Genomic DNA, 21,629 nt, shown 5'->3' on the forward strand with positions numbered 1-21,629 from the left:
TCAAAATGTATTAGACAAAGTATAGCAATGAACCCTGTCTTTAAAAACCTACAAACTTGTGAAAGTCTTAAGACAATTATGTTCAAAATGAATGATAGGGATTTTTTTCTGTTTCAAATAAAAACAAGGGCATTGTATTATCTTCTTTTAAAAAAAAAAACCCACCTCATTTTTATAGCCATGAAACAAGCCAAAACCTACATGTTATCTTATGACTTTTTTTGGTTGACTATCTGAAAAGCAGTTTTGATAATAACAAGACAAAATGTGCACAAATAATGGCTAGTCTTACTTTTCCCAAATCAACTAAGACGTGATGTAAAAATTCTTACACTGATCCATCAATAATCTTAAATCAATATGACACCGCACAAAATCTAAAAAAGAGAATGACTTCACTATCTATCAGTGTACCACTACTAAAATATTAATACAAATTTGTACTTACTATCTTCAATCTAATCCTTTATTTAAGCAAATTTCCTCATTCGTGGCTCTCACATGTCAAAATGCTATCTGTTGAGCCTCATAAAAAGAGAAAATATGCTTTTGTTTACTCTTGTTCTTAATGCTAACTTATTTTTTAGGTGTGCTTTTTGAACACCCCAATGTACCAAATGCACACCACCAAATCATTTGCTTGGCAACTTTTAATAATGATATATTTCACATGAATCAATTTTCCAGATAACAGAAGTCTACTGCCTAAAGCATCGTAGCCATTTTTCAATGGCTACATATCTAAAATGTTTTATTTTCCTGTCTCCTTCCTGCACACAATTTAACCTTTCTTGATGCAAGGTTAATTATCATCAACCTCAACTACTTTCACTGTGCTGTAGTAGAGGGGTGACCTCAGGAACTACTGAAGTCTATAAAGTTGTTTTTCACATTGCTGCTGATTCTTCTGCTTCCTTCCTCACTCTGCTGTTATATTACTTCTCAACATTTTTGTTTTCTAGAAGCCTCTCTTCCCTTTCCTGTTACTTTTAATCTGCTATCCATCCTAAGTTTATAAAATCAGTTAGCTCATTTTTCACAGAATTCTAAACCCACACTGGCTTCATGCCTTTCCTAAAGAATACAAAACATCAGGTCTGTGAGAACTATTTTCCTTATAGGCCTTTTCCACTGTTATTTTCCAAGTTCATCGAAATAGGAACGTTAACTTGGTAAGAATCACTAATGAGGGTTCCAGTTAAGAAGACTGCAGTCCAGGGAACATATCATCTGGTAGTGAAGGGAACAGTTAAAACAGATACAAAATACTGATTTGACAATAGTTGATGGACATTTGCAGTTTATGGTCTTTAACCCCAAGACATACAAGAAAACATTTCATCTGCTTTTTAAAAAAAGAATATAATTAGATGACTTGATCTCTAGAGTTAGATTACTGCAACAAAATCAACTGTATGAGTTCTAAACATTTCTCTTTGAAAATTTGCATAATTGTTAAAACACATGTCACTTGTTAAAACATGAGACCATCAAATGTAACATAAAACAAGCTGTTATAAAACGCACACACAGTTGGGAAACATTTTATTTTTTTTTCTATTTCAAATAACAATTTAATATGTGAATTTCAAGCTTCTCTCTGCCACCTTCAATTTTTAATGACTAAAAAAACCTAACCATTTTACTGTCAAACTTAAGATTGACACTTTAAAATTATTTACTAATCTTGTAAATATACTGTTTTCCTAATATTAACAATTTTAATAAATGTCATACACAATACATTTCTTTGCTCCTTTGGTCAGAAATATAAATAGGAACTTTAAATCAGATTTCTGGATATTCAAAAATGGTTTTTAAAAGCACAAACTCAATCTATTGTAGTAACTACTAAAATTATTTTAGAAGTTACCAACAAGAATTCTTAACAAGTAAGTGTCAAAGCTGTGCAATAGATACAAAAATGTTATGTACAATTTAAAAAACAAATTTAAACCTATAAAACTCAATGGCCAAATTAAAGAAATTTTAAGCATCAAATTTAAAATATCTTCATTTTTTAGGTCATACAGAAATATATTCTGTGAATAATCAGGATTATTTCATAAATATATGTGTATATATAAATATATATACCTAAAGAATTTGCTGTGCGAAAAAAATCCAGCTTATTAAATGAAAAAAAAATTTGCATTTTTAGATTATCAAGATCTTGTCATATTTACCCTTCAAGTGTAATACAATAAGCCAGTTCTGGTGCTTTTGGCACAGTTATTCAGGTATATATTGACACAATCTTATAAACAGAATGCTTTTATATTTTATTCACTGAAATATGAAGAATTTTAAACAAAATCTAGAATTCTGACACATCTATATAGCTACACTGCTTAAATAGAATGGACAAGCAGGTTTTTAAATTCTAAACCTGCCTTTAAAACTGGAACATATAAGACTCCACCATCTACATGTTTTCTCCAATCTATTCCATGTGAATTTCCAGCCTGCATATGTATGTATTAACTTTCTACCCATAAATGACTTTTTTCAGATCACACCCCAGTATATAAGGACAAGAAATAAATGTATAATAAAAAAATTGGATAAATCAGGAGAGGCTTCTTTGTCTTGAATTCTTCACCAACTAATAGGGAAGCAGCGCTGTAGGCGGCCCAAAAGACTCCAAACAGCTTACGGGAAGAAAAAGATATTATATTAGCAAATAAAATTACTCTTTGAATATTACAGGTAAGGAAAAAACCTACCCTCATCCACTGATGACAAACCCTACTCAACCAATTATTATAGAAAATTTAAGCAGCACCCCAAGGACACTCATACTCTAGTAGAGAAAATGAGACTGCGAGTCAGAATACCTAGATTCTAGTCCTGGCTATGTTATTATCTAGTGGTGTACCTTTGGACAAGTTATTTCACTTCTTTGAGTCTCAGTTTGCTCAACTGAGAAAAACAAAAGGAGGCTAGATTAAATTGACTACGTTCTTATCAACTCTAATGGCCTAAGATTCACACTTAATTCAATTGTTTGTATACCCTTGTTTTTGCTTATTAGACCTTAAAATGACCCTGAGACCTTAAACTAGAGAAATAATAATAGTTTACATTTTCAAAATCTTTCCCCTACAAATTAGGGGAGGCAGGTAGGAATATCAGTGAAGAAGAGACCTCTTCCTCCTCACAAAAATTTATTTCAGTAGGGCGAAGCACAAACAAGAGTATACAACCTCTTGCTGGCCACCTCTGAGAAGGCTACTAATTTAAGTCAATTAAATTAAACAAAAATGAAAATCTTACTTCTTTCAAAGCACCTTCAGTCTCAAGTTTTAGCCCCCTCACTTGAAATTACTTTGTATTTACTTGTTGTTAAGTCGTTTAAGTCGTGTCCAACTCTTCATGATCCCACTTAGAGTTTTCTTGGCAAAGATACTGGAGCGGTTTGCCATTTCCTTCTTCAGCTCATTTCACAGACGAGGAAACTGAGGCAAACAGGGTAAAGTGACTTGCCCAGGGTCACATAGCTAGTAAGTATCTAAGGCCAGATGAAGGTCTCATGAAGATGAATCTTCCTGATTCCAGGACCAGTGCTCTATGCACTTCACCACTTAGGCTGCCCCTTATATTTACTTATTTATGTGCAAGTATTCTGCACCCCCAGTCTCCTTGAAGGCAGAGATTACTTTATTTATCTTTGTATTCCCAACACCAATTGTATTCTACACAAAGTAGGCTTTATACAAAATTAAAGTGCATATTTTCCTCATCACAACTAGCAACAACTGCTCAGCCACCACCAACAGGCAGATGAGCATAAAAGCCCTGGGAGGAGCAGTACCATGTACCCCACGCTCCCCTCCCATCAAAAACACCATGTGGACCACCATCTCCCCTCAGATCCAGATGAAGACAGCCCAGGATCCTGAACCCAAGAGTCTTTAGAATAGCAATACTTCCAACCCAGTGCCCAGAGTTATCATCTTGGGAAACAACCCCTGTGAAGAAGCCTAGTAAATGCTCCTACAAATGCTATAGTTACATATTGAAGACACAAAAAATAAAGTTTTGTCACTAAAGTCCTTGGCACTGTCAAATGGTTCAACATCAGAAAATTATATGATTTTATCAGTAAAAATTATATTAAAGAAGAAGCATCACCATCTGCTTTGCCATTACATCCTAAGGACCATAGGATCTCTCCATCTGACTTAAAGCTGAAACCTTCATTATGTGTTGTCTCCCCCATAAGAAGGTGAGCTCCCTGAGAACAGGGACTGTTTTCTATTTGTATCCCCAGGGCTTAGCACAGTGCTTTGCATACAGAGTGCATATAATAAATGCTTGATTCATTCATTCATTTGTTTATTCACTCATTTATATTATTTCAGGGGAAAGTTTGATGTTAAGTAAAAATAGTTCTGTTGGTACCTCAATCTTTTTTAAAGCTAGAGAACTAGCACAACGATTTTCCACTGGAAGATACTATATAGCTTTAAAAACAAAGTATTAACTGTATATATAACTTACCTTTATTAGTGTTGATACAACGTCAAATGATCCAACCACCAGAAGTAGAGGAGCTATTACAATGAGGGGAAGTAACGAATATCCTATGACACCAAGAACTTGACCATACGCAACCTGTGAATTTTAAAAATTAATATTATAGGAATCCAGAACATCGCAACAACTTTGAACATTCACACTATTTGTGTAGAATTGACATATAAGACTTAAGAAATAATTATGAGGTAACTAATAAATCATGCTTCATCTACCATTACCCAAATCAGTCCAGTCCAGGTCCCACCCCCTTTCTCCCATTTGCTGATTCCTTCATACAAGTGATATTGAGATAAAATGAACACTGAGAAACAAATGACAAGTAGAAATAAGCGCAGTCCGGTCTTATGTACATGTCTATGAGTGTATATGTGTATGTATATGTATGTTTATGGATATCTATCTATATGTATATATATCCATACTTAATTATAGCATTCTTTAGGGCAGAGGTGGAGGAGTGGGGTCCGGGGAAAGGAGAGGAAAAAAATAAAGTAAAAAGTGCATAGCAGAGAACAAAAGAAAACCTACAATGAAGCAAAGAAAAATGGGGCAGCTCTGAAAACAATGTGTAGTATTTATTATAAAGGTTTTCCTGAAATGGAAAATTGTTTCATATTGAATCCTCTCTTATGTTCCGCTGTGTACACAGCAATGTTTTTTTTTCTTTTCTCATTTTGTATTTAAGTTTAAAATAAATAATAAAATTTACCAAAAAAAGATAAAATTAATATTATGGGCAAACTTGAAATGTGGATCATAATGTCAAAGTAGAGAATAGGAGTGGTCCCATCCCATCTTTAGTTCTGGTGGAAGAACTTATTTATTGATATATACATAAATTCACATAATTAATTATATTCTGGGGCAACAATTCTCAAATTAACTTGGGAACAGAATTTTTTTAGGATAAAAATACACTGACAGAACCAATTAATATTTATTGAAGACAAGGGAAGGGAAAGATTTGGGAGTACAGAATACTGTGTTAAAATGGGGGACACTCAGAGATCTTTAGAGCAAAAGAGAGAAAATCAAATCTATTTTTGAAAACTAATATGTAGCAAATATTTTTCATCCATAATTTTGCATTTGATATTCTAGAATGAAAAATTATCACTAGCCTGAAATTCACAGACTCATTATTTACAGTTTGGGAGATGGTAATCTAGGTTCAACTTTGATACAGGATTAGAGTGATTTATATGTGTAAGATGGGGGTAAAAGCAATTGCTTTACTAACATATATTTCATGACAGACAACAAGAGTGTGAAATCAAGATAGATTTTCTCCCTTATAATTTGTTGGGGTTTTTTTTGTTTTGTTTTGTTTTTGGCTAGGCAATGGGGTTAAGTGACTTGTCCAGGGTCACACTGCTACTGTCAAGTGTCTGAGGTCAGATTTGAACTCCGGTCCTCCTGACTCCAGGGCCGGTGCTCTATTCACCGTGCCACCTAGCTGCCCCTTCTCCCTTATAATTTAAAGCCTGACTGGATATGTTCAATGTTTTGTTTTGCTTAACTATGTATGTATGTTACGAGACTTTTTTTCTCTTTTTCTTTTACGGTGTGGGGAGGGGTAAAAGGGAAAGAAAAGAAACACTTATCAATTAAAAAAATCTAAAACCCGAGCACACAAAAAAGGCTGCAGCGACTCTGCCCCATAAAAAAAACTGTAATTGTCCCAGTTCCCTCTATGTTCAATTACAGAATAAAGTACCACAATAAAGTATAGACTTAGGAATAATTTAATTCAAATTCCATTTCTGATACTGGCTAGCTGTGTGACCCCAGGCAACTCACTTCAACTCTCTGAGCTTGACCCAATCTCCTAGACTTTAAATTATACAGAGGTTGCTCACGAAATCATAGTTCCTTGGCATATTCAATTATTCCTGGATTGATGAAAGGGAAACCAGAAAGAATTAAGGAAACTTTTAGGGGGTAAAAATTTAGTAAAAACTGATAAAATAAAATACTGACCATTTTAATTGGGGGGTAAGAGGAGGTACATAATAATGATATCGAATTTTCTCTGAATTTGGAAAGCCAGTTCAAATTTTCTCCCTACCTTCAGGATCATCCTCTAGACAGCTCTTCTGATGTACTTTTTTCCTTATCTACATGAATATAAGCATGTTCTTTTAGATGATCTTTACGGTCCCTTCCAGTTTTCAAATTTTTGGTCATTCCTTTCCCAACAAGTTAAGGTTCTCAAAGAACTGTTATAACAGTCAAGTATATACAGTGAGAAACTATTCTCACAGTTCTCACATTTATTTTCTATTATTAACAAATGAATTATTCTTAAAATCATACACATTATAATGAGTCTATGGAACACAAAATTTTATCACCTAAATAAAGGATAATTTTCATAAAGAGTTACTTACTTCTCCACCAAGTACTCTGGCTAATAAGAAAATCGTTAGGGAGCCAAATATCCAGATAGTTATGATCCATGAAACCACCTTAATAGAAAATAAAAAATTAAACACAATTTTTTCCTCTTGTAAAGTACATCGTAATTGTCAATCATCAAGGTTCAAACTTAGTGGCTATATATAATTTACTGGTTATAAAAAAGTGCAGGCTGGAAAGTCTGGAGAGTACTCCTTTCCCCTTTACAATTAAGAGGTATCCCAACTTTGGAGTTGCTAAATTTTTAGAGAAAGTTGTTGTTTTCCTAAAGCCTTCAGGCTACCTAAGGGGGGTGAGTGGGTGGGTGGGTGAGTGTGTGTGTGGGTGTGTGTGTGTCTGTGTAGATGAATATGGAAAAACACAGGGTAAAAGCAGTGTTTTGGTTTGATGGCTAAAGCCTGAAAGGGAGTTGCTATAATCAATCTGTTGGAGACCCCTGTCATAGTTTTCTAATTGTATTTATTTCAAATAACTGGCATAAAAACTAACAAAAGGGAGAACAGAAATCAATATGAGGATTTTATTTCAAATGCTGAATGTCTGTAAAAACACTGTACTAAACTATAAAAGCAATAAGTCTGGACCTAAAGTATTAAAGTTTCCTTTTAATAGATATCTTATATTTCTCATGAGTAATTTTGACATGTGTATGAGTAAAATAACTAATTAGTAAACCATCATGATTTTCTAAAAACATGGAGCACATTGAACACAAAAGAAAGAATCAATAGCAGGAGACAGAGAAAAGGGAGGAGGTCAGTCAATCTGGCAAGACTTCTTTAAGAGACATCTGTTTGCAATGGGGACAATTAGCACACTGGCAAGGATTTGTAAAATGCTCACCGTCCAAATTTGAAAGACTAAGAATTTAGGAATACTGGAGAGGAGGAAATCAGTGGCCCACAAAAATAGGGGCTGCTGAAAGTTGAAGGGAACCACAAATAACAGGTATGGAGGCTGAAGGAACTGTTTCAGTGACCTATAAAAATAGTATACAAATTGTGGAATTTCACTTATTCTAATTTTAGATATTAAATAAAGTATGAGTAAAACTAGGACTGCCTTTGTATTGCATGACTCACTGAAGGTACCATCAAGTTCAGCAATTAAATTTTTTTTTCTGTCACAGACACGTCTTTGGCAATCTGGTGACTCCTACAGACTTCTTTTCAGAATACTGCTTTTATGTGCATTAAATAAAATGTTAGACTACAAAAGAAACCAACTATATTGAAATAAATATAGTTTTTCCAATCCAATCTCAGGGATCCTTGGGGTGTTTCAGTGTCCTTAGGGGTCTGTGGATCCCAAGTTAAAAACCCCTCAACATATTTATTATTCTTTATTAGTAGGGAAAAAAGTCAAATTGGTTGGTTCAATATACCAATACTCCTAAACAAATCAGCCTTCTGGACTTGTCCTTCACTAACTCTGCAAGCAAATCAAATGAGGAAGGAGTAACCTAGTTTGGCAAATTTTTGATTGACCAAAAGTTTTTATTATTCTAAAGGTACCTATCTCCTCAGTTAACCAAGAAAAACAAATACTTGACTGTATTCAATATTAAAACACTTTTTTAAAATGTATGAAATAAAGCAGTGTACTTACCCTGAACTGTCCATATAATGAAATCATTGAGAAGAAAAGAACAACTGCTAGAGGGCCCCAAAAATCAGGATTGTCCCTCACCACTTGTCTATTAAAACCAAGTGATGGCATTGGCATCAATACACATCGAATTTTGTAGTAAATATCCTTCAGATCAATGTCCAGTTCCTCCCTATAATTTAAAAGATATGGAATGCTGTCACTTCAAAATTACCAAGGCCAGTAATCTTGAGCCTGGGTATAAAAATATATACAGGGTTGTTTCTGGAAGCGCCAACTTTTAGTAGTATGTCTTTCCATCTGTGGTTATAGTTCCCATGTAGCATCTTTACTTTCACTGAATATCAAGCTGACCTGATCTGTTAATTACAGAATCCATTACAGAAAAGAAAGGGGGAAATTTTCTGGCTTCTTAAGAGTTCTTACTAAATGGAGAACATATACATTATGATGACACAGAAGAAAGAATTATGACATAAAAATCACCTTAACACAAAAAGTGTCCTGAACAAGGGAAGTGATAGTTTTCTTGCACTCAGATCTGCTTAGATCATATCTGGAAGACTATTTCCAATTCTCTGCTATCTTCATTAAATTAGAAGCTAGCCAAAAAGTGACTAGGGACTGAAAACCACATCATCTAACTTTTGATGAAAATATCTACTGATATTTAACAAAGGAAGAGGAGACCTTAGAAAAGAAGAGATTGCTTCCTTCTGAGGGGTTGCCATATCTTATTGTGTTTGGACCTAGAGGGAGAAAAAGAACCAAGGGGTAAAAGCTATAGAAAACCAGATTTATGCTCAATATAAAGAAGAGGTAGCATGGTCTAATGACAACCAACCTTGAAGCCACGAAAACATGAATTCAAGTTCCACCTCTGAAATATACTGGCTGTGTGAGCCTGGATTAATTCACTTAACTTTTCTGTGTTCTAGGCAACTATAAGTCTATAAATTGCAGAAATGATACTGATCTGCATTGGTAGAGGGACTTCCCTCACTTGGGAAGTTCCCTATAACAATGAAATCACAGGTCAAGCTCCTATCTATATAAGGAAGAACGTTCTAAAAATTATAGATATCCAAAAAGGGAATGGACTGCATGAGTAAGTCCTATCACTAACGGTGCTCAGAAAAAGGCAAGCTGATCATTTGTTGATGATGCCACAGAAGATTTTTTGCTTCATTAGAGGTTGGACTAGATGACTTCCAAAATTTGCCCCAGATCTAAAATTCTTTGGTTTTTAATAAAATCCATTAATTTAAAACAATCTTTAAGCTCTCTCCCATCTGTTTCTAAACAAAATGAAAGATGAATACCAGCCTCCACAGAGTAAAATTATCTTTTAATAACCAAAAGAAAGAGTAGCATTATTTGGACATACAAAAGAGGCTTGTTATCTTCAGGGTCATCATCTTCCACTTCCAAGAGCCAGCCATAGCCTCTCTGTCTCAGAAATGTAGTTGCTGTAGATTCTTTGATGAAGTCTCCACCAAGGTTTAGTTTGACTTCTGGGGATGCTATTGAACCACTGAGATCTTAAAGAGAAGGAGGGGAAAAGGGGATGGGGAGGTTGAATAAAATGTTCATGATTTAATAAAAAAAAAGCTTACATACAGCTTAGCTTCATTTACTCAACAAATACATATTAATCACCTGTTATGTGAAATACTGGACTAGAGCACAACAACAACTGGGAAAGACAAAAAGATAAATAAGACAGGTCGACAGTTTCTGTCATCAAATAACTCATTAAAATACAAATACTTCTAATTGTGAACGTTGAGAATTTAAAGAATTTTGTAACTGGTTAAGTACCTAAATATCATCTAGTTCAACTTCCTCAATTTATAAATGAGGGAAACAGGCCCAGAGAATTAAATTTTATATTTTAGGTCACATGGGAAGTTAGTTTTGAGCCAGAATTAAAACCCAGATTTTCCAGCTTCAAAGCCAATGAGCTACTACATTCTACCTCTCTAAAATGTAGATAGAAATACACAAAATTCAAAAGACTTTAAATATAATAATATGAAAGAGCAAAATGATAAGCTAACAAACCAGATTCCTTCATTATCAAAGGCATTTATTAAGCCTTTTAGGACATGGTGCTTAAAAGGGCCTACAAATTATCCGACTCATTTAACTATTATTTATTAAATATCTACTATATACACACAAAGCATTATTCTAGGTGCTGGGAAAGATACAATTATATGTGTATGTATACATATACATATGCAAATATATAATTACTATAATGCTAAATAGAAAACATTAAATGCATAAAAGTTGTACAAAATATGATGCAAGTTCCAAGTAAAGAAAAAACTTCCAACTGAAAGAAGGAAATAAAGGAAACAGGGAAGGCTTAGTGGAAGTGGCATTTGGGTTGGCCTTGAAAATCATATAAATTTGAATCAATTCCTTATATATCTTGGAAACTATGCACTGAACAGGAAAACTTGCTGCAAAGATTTGAGAATCAGGAGAAACAACAGGGGGAATTGGAAGAGGAGAAGGATGGAAGGAAGGACATTCCAGGTACAGAAAACTGATATAAAAAGAGCACAAGAAAGCAAGCACCGGACATACGTTAAGAATGATGAGCTATCTACTTTGGCTGAAGTACAGCACATGGAGAAAGGGAGAAAAGTCTGGAAAGGCAGAGATCTCAAATGACAGACTAAGGAATTGTGATTGTCACAGTTATAGAAATGGACCATCACCTGGAATCAAACTTTTTGAGGCCTTTTTTGTTTAGCCTCCTATCTTCTCCCCCAAACCAATCACAGTAAGAGCCACAGTACCATCAAAGGCTATCTTTCATTACATTTCAGTTTGGTACTCCATTTCAAACTTTGAGGTAAATATAATTTGCCAGTCTTTTATTCTTTAAATTCTGTTGTCAGACCAAGCCAGATCAATCTCCTTCCTATTGCACTAGTTTTCCATTCCTGGTCATTCAGTCATACCTGCATTAGATGCATATTCTATGCCTACACTTCCCCATCCTGAACCCATTTCTAAACAGCCCCTATTCCTCTCTACACTGACTCCAAATAGATTAGGCCTGTTTTTGTTTTTTGCCCATTCCACTGTGCTCTTTAAATTCTGCCTCCCTGATCACCAACAAAGTCTTCTATGTCCTTGATCTGTTCAACCAAAGACCTGCCTTCAATTTCTTTAACGTAACAGAAAACTGGCTCTCCAGTAAAGACATCTCATCTCTTGCAACCCTCTGTAATAAATGCCATTCTTTTCACTCCTCTCAACTCACAAGGCTAAGATTAGGGATTGGTATACTCTTCACTCCCCACTTATAGTTTTCAAATCATTTCACTGACACCATCCCCTAATGACCTCTCTCCTCTTTTGAGGTACATGTGATTTGTCTCCAGCACCTACTCCAACTTTGTTACTTTCGCTACTAAATTCCAGGTCATTTCTCAACTTTCTGAATGACTACATAATCTGGTTCACACTGAAACTTGGCTCTAGTATATTGATGTCATTTTTGGTCTCTTCGAGAACGAAGGACAACAACTACACACACATGCATATATATACATACATGACGATGATCCCTTAATTCCTCAAATCCAGTAAATACTACCACCCTACTTCAGTGCTTCACATGTCCCACAGTTTGAAGTGAATTGTGGAGTCAAAGAAATAGATGAAGAAAGGACCTTAAACATCCTGTAATATAGCTCCTTCATTTTACAGATGAAGAAACTGAGGCCCAGAAAGGAGAATTGACTTACCCAAGGTCACACAGCTAACAAGTCAAAGAGCCACAATGTTAACCTTGTTTTTCAGACTCCACGTCCAGTTGTCTTTTTACTACAACTAGCTTTAGTATTTTTCATGTTTCTGTAGTTATGTAACCCTAGAATCCTGATCCTCCACCATTCTTCAACTGTAAATCAACATCCTGGTGGTTTTCTTTACTTTTTCATTTCTCTGTTCCTGTTCTGGTATTACTAAGCATCACTAGAAATTTATGAAAGTGAACTGACTTAACCTGTTATAAGTTGGCACTCAGAGTTGGGCTCACATTCCTGCTTGACAATTCTTCCATTCCACCCCTATCACTTCCTTATTTTATTACCCAAAGAATTTGTCCCAAACCTTTTCTTCAGTGTGGTCCAGTGGAAAGTGCTAAAATTTGGCATCAGAGAACTGGGTCCAAATCCCATCTCTACTACTTACTACTTTGTGGTAATCTCTCTGGGACTGTTTCCTCATTAGCAAAATTGAAAGGAGTCAGGCTAGATAATACTTAGAAGTCCCTTCTAACAATAAATCTTATGATCCTATGATATGAACTTCATATGCCCTCACCTTCACCTAATACTGATCTATATACAGTAAGGTAAAGTCAATGTGGAATTACATCGAAATCAACATTTACTCCACAAAGTGGAGTATCGCGCTAGACACAACATATAAAGTATAGGTAATAAAGTCTCTGTCTTCATTAGGTACATAGTCTATTGGGGTCAGGAGCAAACACAGAATTATAATACAAAGTAAAACATAAGTGCATTACCTAATCCTATGTGAGGTCCCAGGGATAAAAGATCATTACTATCTGGGGAAATTCAGGGAAGACTTTATGAAAGAGGTGGCATTTGAATAGAGTTTTAAAATTAGGCAGAAATTTATCACATGGAGGCAAAGACGACATTCCAAGTTCAAGAAGCTAGATGACCTTAGAGATCATATAATGCAAGCCCCCTTATCTGATAGGCAATGAGGAGCAATGAAGGACTTTGATTTATGCATAATAAAGTTTAACTTGGCAGCAAGATGATGGATGGACTAAGGGGTGGGAAGAAACTGAAGACAAAGTAGCCAGTGGTTTCCTTTTACATATATGCCACTAATGGGGTGTTGAGTGTGTTCAGGGAAGACTAGAACCTCTGGCATGAGGGCTGCAGAGCCTTTTTCAGGCTTGTTTTCCACCTTTGGTGTCCACCTGATCCACCTAACTCTCACCTGTGCCTACAAGAAGCAATAGTATGCATAGCAGTCACACGCTGATAAACTGTTTCAGCAGACGGGCTAAACCAGATTAAGGGTAATGGAGGGGTCTCAAATCCATTGGTGAGTTGGGGGGGTGTCTACCCCAAGCATATGAAGACTTCCTCTGGTGGAATGAGCGGATAAGAACACTTTATTCCAACGGCCATGAAGGTGGTGGAAGCAGGCGCTATGGAGTGCTTAGAGCGTAGTTAGACATCGAATTCACCAAGATCATCCACTACATCTCAAGTCAGTCATCTTGACTCTGTCCTACCACTGGACTGCGATGACTCTGGACGAGAGAGTGAGGTCAAGGACTTCATGCAACTCTGCCTCACTTAAATCTAATTTACACATGAATCAAAAGACATCACCTATACCATTTTACCATTTTTACCTATCTCAAAGTCCTGTGGTGACAGGCAAGTGACAAAGCAGGTGTGGATACGCTGGGAATTGTAGTCACAATCCTGCACACAGAAAGCGTAGGCCATAATGTCATCTTCTCACTGGAAGCAGCAGTGGGATTTGGCAGCCCCCTGGGTGTCTGAGCAGCCTTTTAAAGATCACACTACTCACCTCCTGGTGTGAGGAAGAGGCTAGAGAAGGTGCTCTAAAAATTGTCTGCTTAACCAACCCTGGCCTGATCACTGTGGCAGGCAGGGATTCCACCCTGCGGATGAAACACACACACACAAAAAAAGTACAAAAACTTCTGCAAAAATGATTCTACTTACCATCAGTACATGGAATATGCACATACTTACAGACAACACAAAATGCAGTAGACCTGAAAGACAAACAGCTCTTGTTGCAAAGAACTCAGCAGGTATCACATCCAAATAGTAGCCCGAGTGAAACAAGACTGGCAAATGAAGGCCAGCTTATGTTTAAGTCAGAGCTAGATACACATTTTTCTGGAGTGGCTACAGTGAATGGGAATGCCATGAAGCTGGTATAGGTTTTGCAATAAAAACTAATCTAGTCAACAAGCTTGTATGTCTACCAAAAAGATAACAGCAGACTCAAGACAATGCGATTGCCACTTGCAGGAAAACACCATGCCACCATCATCAGTGCCTATGTTCCTACTATGATGAACCTTGATGAGGTCAAAGAAAACTCTTATGAAGACCTGGAGACCCTTATCATCAATGTGCTAAAAGAGAACAAGCTTATAATTCTAGGTGACTTTAATGCTAGAGTAGGTTCAAACTACCACACGTGGCAAGGAGTCCTTGGGAGGAATGGAGTTGGAAACAGCAACAGCAATGGTCACTTACTACGGAAGACTTGTGCATCTCATGACCTTCTCATCACCAACACTGTCTTCTATTTACCTAAATTCAATAAAACTTTGTGGATGCAGCCTCCCAAACACTGGCATTTAACAGACTACGTGACTGTAAGGAGAAGAGACAGACAGGATGTGCGAAAAATGAAGTCAACGTGTGGCGCAGAGTGCCAGATTGATCAGAGACTTATCCTCTCCAAGGATAAATATTTGTGTTCAACAAAAGAAGAGGTCCCAAGGCAAAATGATTACCAGAAGAATTAATGCCAACAGATTAGAGCACTTCTCTGAGGGAAAAGTAGGTTGCTAACTTGGAGGGAAAGTTGAGCCAACACAAGATTGGCAACAGTGGAGCAGAAAAGGAGTGGGCAGCTTTCACAGATTTGGTGTACAGTACTGTTTGCTCATTTGGGTTAGAACACCCACAAACAGCTAGACTGATTTGATGAAAATGATGGGGAAATTCAGAAGCTGCTAAACAAAAAATGAGAACTCCACTGGATTTACTATCAATATAGTTCATCCATCTCTACAAAGGCCAACATTTAATTCCATCAAAAGTAAAGTACAAATGAAACTTAGAGAGATGCAGGATTCTTGGCTCAGTAAGAAGGCAGATGAAATTCAGTTTTATGCTGATAGTAATAATCCAAAGCACTTTTATGATGACCTGAAGACTATTTATGGGCCAAAGACCTACGGTGTAGCTCCACTACTCAGTGCTGACGAAGCCACACTGATTAGTGATAAGGACATGATCCTAAGAGAGATGGGCTAAACACTTCCATAGTGTTCTCAACAGACTGTCATCAATCAATGCTGAAGCCACTGACCATTTATCTCAGGCTGAAGTCAATCCCTCCCTAGCTGAAGTTCCAACTGAAGAGGAGGTTTTGAAAGCCATTAGGCACTTCTTGTATGGCAAAAAAGTTGGTGCTGATGCAATTTCAGCTGAGATTTACAAGGTATTGGCGGGGGGGGGGGTGTTCACTGCTCATACAAAAGCTGACTGAAATTTTCCAGATTATATGGCGTCTCCACTGACCATCTCTATAAAGGTAAAGGAAATAGATTGTCCTGTGACAATCACAAGGTGGTCTCTCTCTTGGTCACTGCTGGCAAGATTCTTGCTAGAGTCCTCCTTAATAGACTGATTTTTCACCTGGAAGATGGTCATCTACCTGAGTGCCAGTGTGGCTTCAGAAAGGGCCAATATGGTGTTTGCTGCCCAACAACTCCAAGAGAAATTCCAAGAGGTCTGTATACAATGTTTGCAGATCTGACCAAGGCCTCTGATAGTCAGTCATGAGGGTTTATGGAAAATTATGTCAAAATTTGGTTGCCCAGAGAAGTTCATCAGTATTGTATGTCAATTTCACAATGGCATGCTTGCCTGGGTTCTGGATAATGGACAATACTCTTGCACTTTCCCAGTCACCAATGGAGTGAAACAAGGCTGTGTGTTTGCTCTCATGCTTTTCAGCATGATGTTTTCAGCCATGTTGTCAAACACTGTGAGGGACTGTCTGATGTTGGCAGCTGCCAGGTGGGCGTTGTGGCAAGATTGGGGTAGAATCTGGGTATTTGGAAGTTGAGGCAGGCGCTGTGGTAGGCGGAGTTGTGGTGAACTGGGATGGGCTGGGTACAGAGAAGCCCTGAGGCAGTGGGCAGTGCTATGTGAGATAAGCTGGGTGCAAGGAAGTAGCCAGAGCATGTGCTCCTGAGGCAGGGGGCGGTGCCACGTGGGAGTGGGACAGCAGAGGACGAGTTCCCTTTGCTTAGTCCCCTCCCTATATGCAACGTCAACCCCAGACGCCTCCTTCCTGTGTCCTTCCTGACTTCCTAGGTCACGTACTCTTTGTCTATGCACTAATCCCAGACGACTCCTTCCTGTATCCAGTCCTAGCCTCCTGCCTCACTCCCTCTCCCTTGGTGCGCTAAACTCAGACAGCCCCTTCCGGTATCTGACCCTACAATCACTGGCTAGTAGGTGGGCTGAGGAGGAGGGGCTAAGTAGGTACTTAGGAATGGTCACGGGTGGGAGCGCAGGCTCTCTTTGCTCCTGCTCTGTTGCTATGGCCTTCCTGCTTGGCCTTGCTGTGATGGCCTCTGAATAAAACTCGGGTGTTGGCAGCCTCCTGATGGGTCATCTCTGTGTGTGTATATCCGGGTAGGCACCGAAGACTGGTAAGTATGACTCTGGCAGCCTGCTCCTTATAGGAAGAGAGCGTTTGGCGTGGCCGGCACAAGGTCGGCACGGCCGGTACAAAACACCTTCAATGAAGACAAAAAAACAGCATCAAGGTCAGCTAACACACAGATGGTAAATTCTTCAACTTGAAAAGACTACAAGCCAAGACCAAAGTGGAGGGTGTGTTGGTGCATGATTTTTTATTTGCAGATGATTGTGCACTCAATGCAGCCTCTGTAGCTGGGATGCAACAAAGTATGGATCATTTCTCTGCTGCTTGTGCTAATTTTGGCCTAAAAAGTAACACTAAGAAAACACAGGTACTCCATCAGCAGCACCACACCACCCACACGTGGAACCACTGGTTACAGCAAATGGAGAAGTTCTGAATGCTGTGGATAAGTACACTTAATCTGTCAATATACTTTCTAGGGACGTACACATTAATAATGAGGTTGACACACGCACTGCCAGAGCTAGCTCAGTGTTTGGGAGGCTCCAAAGGGAAAGTATGGAAAAGAAGTGGTTTTAGACTGGCTACCAAACTGAAGATCTGCTGAGCCATTGTGCTGACCTCACTGTTGTATGCCTGGACAGCATACCAACAGCATGCCAGGAAACTGAATCACTTCCATTTGAATTGCCTTAGAAAGATTCTGAAGATCACGTGACAGGATAAGACACCAGACACTGAGGTCCTTTCTCAAACTAAACTCTATCACAGAGAGCTCAACTACAATGGACTAGCCATGTTGTTAAAATGCCAAATGCACGCTTGCCTAAAAGACTTTCATGAAAAACTCACACAGGGCAAGCACTCACATGGTGGTCAGAAGAAGTGATACAAAGACATTCTCAAGGTCTCTCTTGAGAAGTTTGGAACTGTATGACATGGGAGATACTGACACAGGACTGCCCTACATGGCATGCCCTCAATAAAGAAGGTCCTGTGCTCTATGAGCAAAGTAGAATTAAAGTAGCTCAAAAGAAACTCGAGATGGGCAAATATGGACAATCCATCCCAAATGTTAACATGTACTATCTGTGCCCAATCTGTGATAGAGCATTCTGAGCTTACACTTATCTGATCAGCCACAGTCGGACGCACTGTAACTTGACTCTAACATAGTGAAGTCATGTTGGTCCTCTTCAAGAATGAAGAACAGCAACAAACAACGCCACTAAGAGTTTTAGCTATTATGATCCTTGGTAACAATTTAGACTTATCAACATCCATCTCAAGGGGAGTTCACATCCTGCCTTAAATGTGATAACTTGTAGTTAATTACTGCTAAAGCTTTAATTCTGGAGCAAAGAATTTTTAATAGGTTTTACTCAGCTGGAGCTTTAAAAAAAATTGTGTAATACAACTAGTACAACTAGAGGTAGATATACTAAATAGAAAAGTGACTTGAAATAATTATCAGTCTACAGAAATAACTGTAATTAAATTAAAATGACCTAAAAAAAAATCTCCTGCCTAGGCTCTTGTAATTTTTCCTACTCCTATATACTGTGAGGCAGGCCTCTAGGCACTTCACAGGACATTACTACATGCCACAAGATTGGACCTTGAGGTAGAACCTTGAACAGTTTAACCTCATTTCCCTCAACTGACCTCTATCTAATAATCACTGATATTCTGCCTGGACTCATTCCTCCAAGGTTGGCATACTTCACTCTCTTAGACGCTTCCTATTCGCAAATAATTCTGAACTCCCAATGCCAACGCATAAACCCCATTCACCATCCCCAATTTATTCTGATCCTCCTCAACCTTTCTCCCTAGAATGACCCACTCCAGATCTGCCCTTTCCACTAAGATTTCTAGAATGCCCGGACCATAATTAACCAACTTCCTTTCATTTTAACCTCTACCTTTCTTACTCCTATCTTCTGCAGAGTTCTCATTGAGACCTAGGTCCTTCTTGATAACACTGCTTTCCTCACTACCCTTTCCAATACTTGTTGCACTTTTACTAATCCTCATTATGAACTATGGGTAGAGGGGTTGGAATACTCACTGCTGCCCATTGCTACTTTCATTGTCTCCCTGTACCATCATCACTCAGCACTCTGTACTCATTTGAGGTTAATAATTTCCAAATTTATCAACCAAATGGGAGGAAAGGTAAAATGTTTATCAGAACTTTCCTTTTCCCCTCTAATTTCAACTCCAAGCCCATAACAGGTAGGTATCACAAAGTAAGAGGGGGATGGAGTTGCATTTTTTTAAATGTTTTATCACCTCATCTCCTGTCCTGGCAAAGGACTCAGCCTAACCCTCGTGGCAGTCTGAAGTTCATATACTCCTCAGATCTTCATTTGCTGTTTGCTGCCCTCTTTCACTGTTGTGTTTTAGTTCATTTCTGTCTCTGTATCCTTGGATGTTTCCCTTTTCACCCTCCACCCCCATTATTTACTCTGGTCTTACAGTCTAAAACTCTGAAGAAAATCTTGATCTTCCACCTTTCTCTGTGTGGGGTAGAAAAAAAGTAGACATAGTACCCCAGGCACATGGAAGAGGAGAAAAGGGGGTAGTGTTTAAGCCAGATATAACCCTTTACAGCCTGAAAAGTTGGGATGAGGGTGGTGCTGACTTCTTTCCCAACCCCTTATTTGCTGAATGGGCATTACCTCACTCAAAGTGAGAACCTGAAAAGACCTTAGTTTAAAAGTGCCAAGGTCTCCCATTGCATCCAGTGCCATCTCAGTTGTTCTGATGAATATTTGGCCACTAGACTCAGATGACTGGAGGAGAAAGTGAGGCTGGTGACTTTGCACATCCTTCCCTCACTCAAATCAAAGTCAATTGCAAGTCATGTCATCATTTCCTTGATGTCATGGTCCTCTTCAAAAACGAAGGACAAACATAACCCAGTCAATGCCACTTCCAGTATCTAAACCATCAGGGATGAGGGTTGAATTATAAGTTTTGAAGGCAGCTAGATGGCAGAGTAGATTGAGTGCTGGGCCTGAAGTCAGGAAGACTTGAGTTCAAATCTGGCTTCAGACTGGGTAACCCTAGCTGAGTGACCCTGGGGAAGTCACTTAAGCCTGTTTGCCTTAGTTTCCTCATCTGTAAAATGAGCTGAAGGAAATGGCAAACCACTCCACTATCTTTGCCAAGAAAACCCCAAAAAGGGGTCATGGAGAGTTAGACACAACTGAAAAAAATACCAAATAGAGTCACAAAGAGTTGGACATGACCGAAATGACTGAACCACAACAATATCATATACGTTTTGAAGATTGGTGGGAATACTAAACAAGAAGGGGAGGATATCCTAAGAAACCTCAACCGAGGCATGTACCTTTCCTCTCCTACCAGGATAGAGGCACCATTGCTGATCTGGTCAATTAGTATTCGGGACTGGTTTAACAAATCTGAGTAGGTCCTAGAGGGCTAGCAGAAGTAGAAGATTGGGCTTGAATCCTTTGTGTACCCCCATCTACCACCTGTGTTGTTTTGGACAAGTCCTGACATTAGTTACAAAAATTTTTTTCTTAATCCAAAAATTGTAATTTTTTTTAAAGAAGAAAAAAAAAGCCAAATCTGAGTATAATCAAGAATAGAGCTTGGGTCCAAGGTAATTCCTGCTCCCCCTTTTCCATATCCCTCCTCCTTTACAGGAGGTAACCAAGTACCCTTCAGTCCTTCCAAATCATGTCATGGAAGCAGGAAGCAGATTGGGGTGGGAAACAGGGCCAGACTGAGTGCCTTCTGAGAGGCCATAGAACCCTCAACCCTTTGAGGGACTACTATAGCTCCCAAGAACCCACGCATGCTCTCTGAGTTATAACTGAGGATAACATGGTTCCTACCTTTTCCCTACCTGTCTAAAGTGGGAGATTTAGGAAGCAATTTAGGTAGATTCACCACAATGACTTGCCCATCTTTCTTCAATTCTCCCAACAAGATTCAGCCCACTCCCTACTGGACTACGAGATGAGCCTGGCCTAGCAGGGACGTTTAAGGAACTAATTCTTTCCTTTTGGGGAAAAAAAAACTCAATGCCCTTTAAATGCTGAGTTAGGAGATTTTCCCAGGTCTCTCTTCCTTCTCTTTCCCTATTTTGTTTTCTATTGTTCCCCCCAGTCCCTAACCAGGTGTACTGTCTACCCTGTAGGCACTCATGTCTGAGTACGTGTAAGGGTTCTATACTGTGATTTTTCTCCTTTCATGCATCATTCCCTTTTGCATGCCTGGCATTAATAGAAGCTGGGGCCTTTGGGAAGGGAGGAGAGTCCACTGTCTAGTGGTTTTGAAATTTTTAATTTTGCATATGTAATCCATCTTGTACAGGTACTTATATATATACTGTATACTCTCCCTTTCTCTCACTGCTGCTGGTGTAAATAAATTGCAACCTCCTGCTTAAAAAAAAAAAATCACAGGCCTCAGACACTTGACACTTACTAGCTGTGCGACCCTGAGCAAGTCACTTAACCCCAAATGCCTCACCAAAAACCCCCCAAAAAAGATCACCTAATACAGATCCTGGTGGTCATTATCTAAAAACCCTCAGAACATTCTCCTTT

At 38.3% G+C, this 21,629-nt stretch overlaps 1 protein-coding gene across 1 annotated transcript in view; it reads right to left on the reverse strand.

Annotated features, from left to right (window-relative positions):
* Positions 1-1,528: 1,528 nt before the first annotated feature.
* The window catches only part of YIPF4 (Yip1 domain family member 4), a 34,024-nt gene continuing 13,923 nt past the window's right edge, over positions 1,529-21,629 (reverse strand). Inside the window, exons 2-6 of the mRNA XM_027850576.1 lie at positions 9,956-10,109; positions 8,569-8,740; positions 6,933-7,010; positions 4,504-4,617; positions 1,529-2,651 (exon numbers count right to left, since the gene is read on the reverse strand). Of these exons, the coding sequence (XP_027706377.1) occupies positions 2,514-2,651; positions 4,504-4,617; positions 6,933-7,010; positions 8,569-8,740; positions 9,956-10,109 (656 nt within the window). The 3' untranslated portion in view covers positions 1,529-2,513. The remainder of the gene's footprint in view (positions 2,652-4,503; positions 4,618-6,932; positions 7,011-8,568; positions 8,741-9,955; positions 10,110-21,629) is intronic.

The sequence above is a fragment of the Vombatus ursinus genome, unplaced genomic scaffold, assembly GCF_900497805.2.
Source record: "Vombatus ursinus unplaced genomic scaffold, bare-nosed wombat genome assembly UNPS02009062.1, whole genome shotgun sequence".
Taxonomy (NCBI): Eukaryota; Metazoa; Chordata; class Mammalia; order Diprotodontia; family Vombatidae; genus Vombatus; species Vombatus ursinus.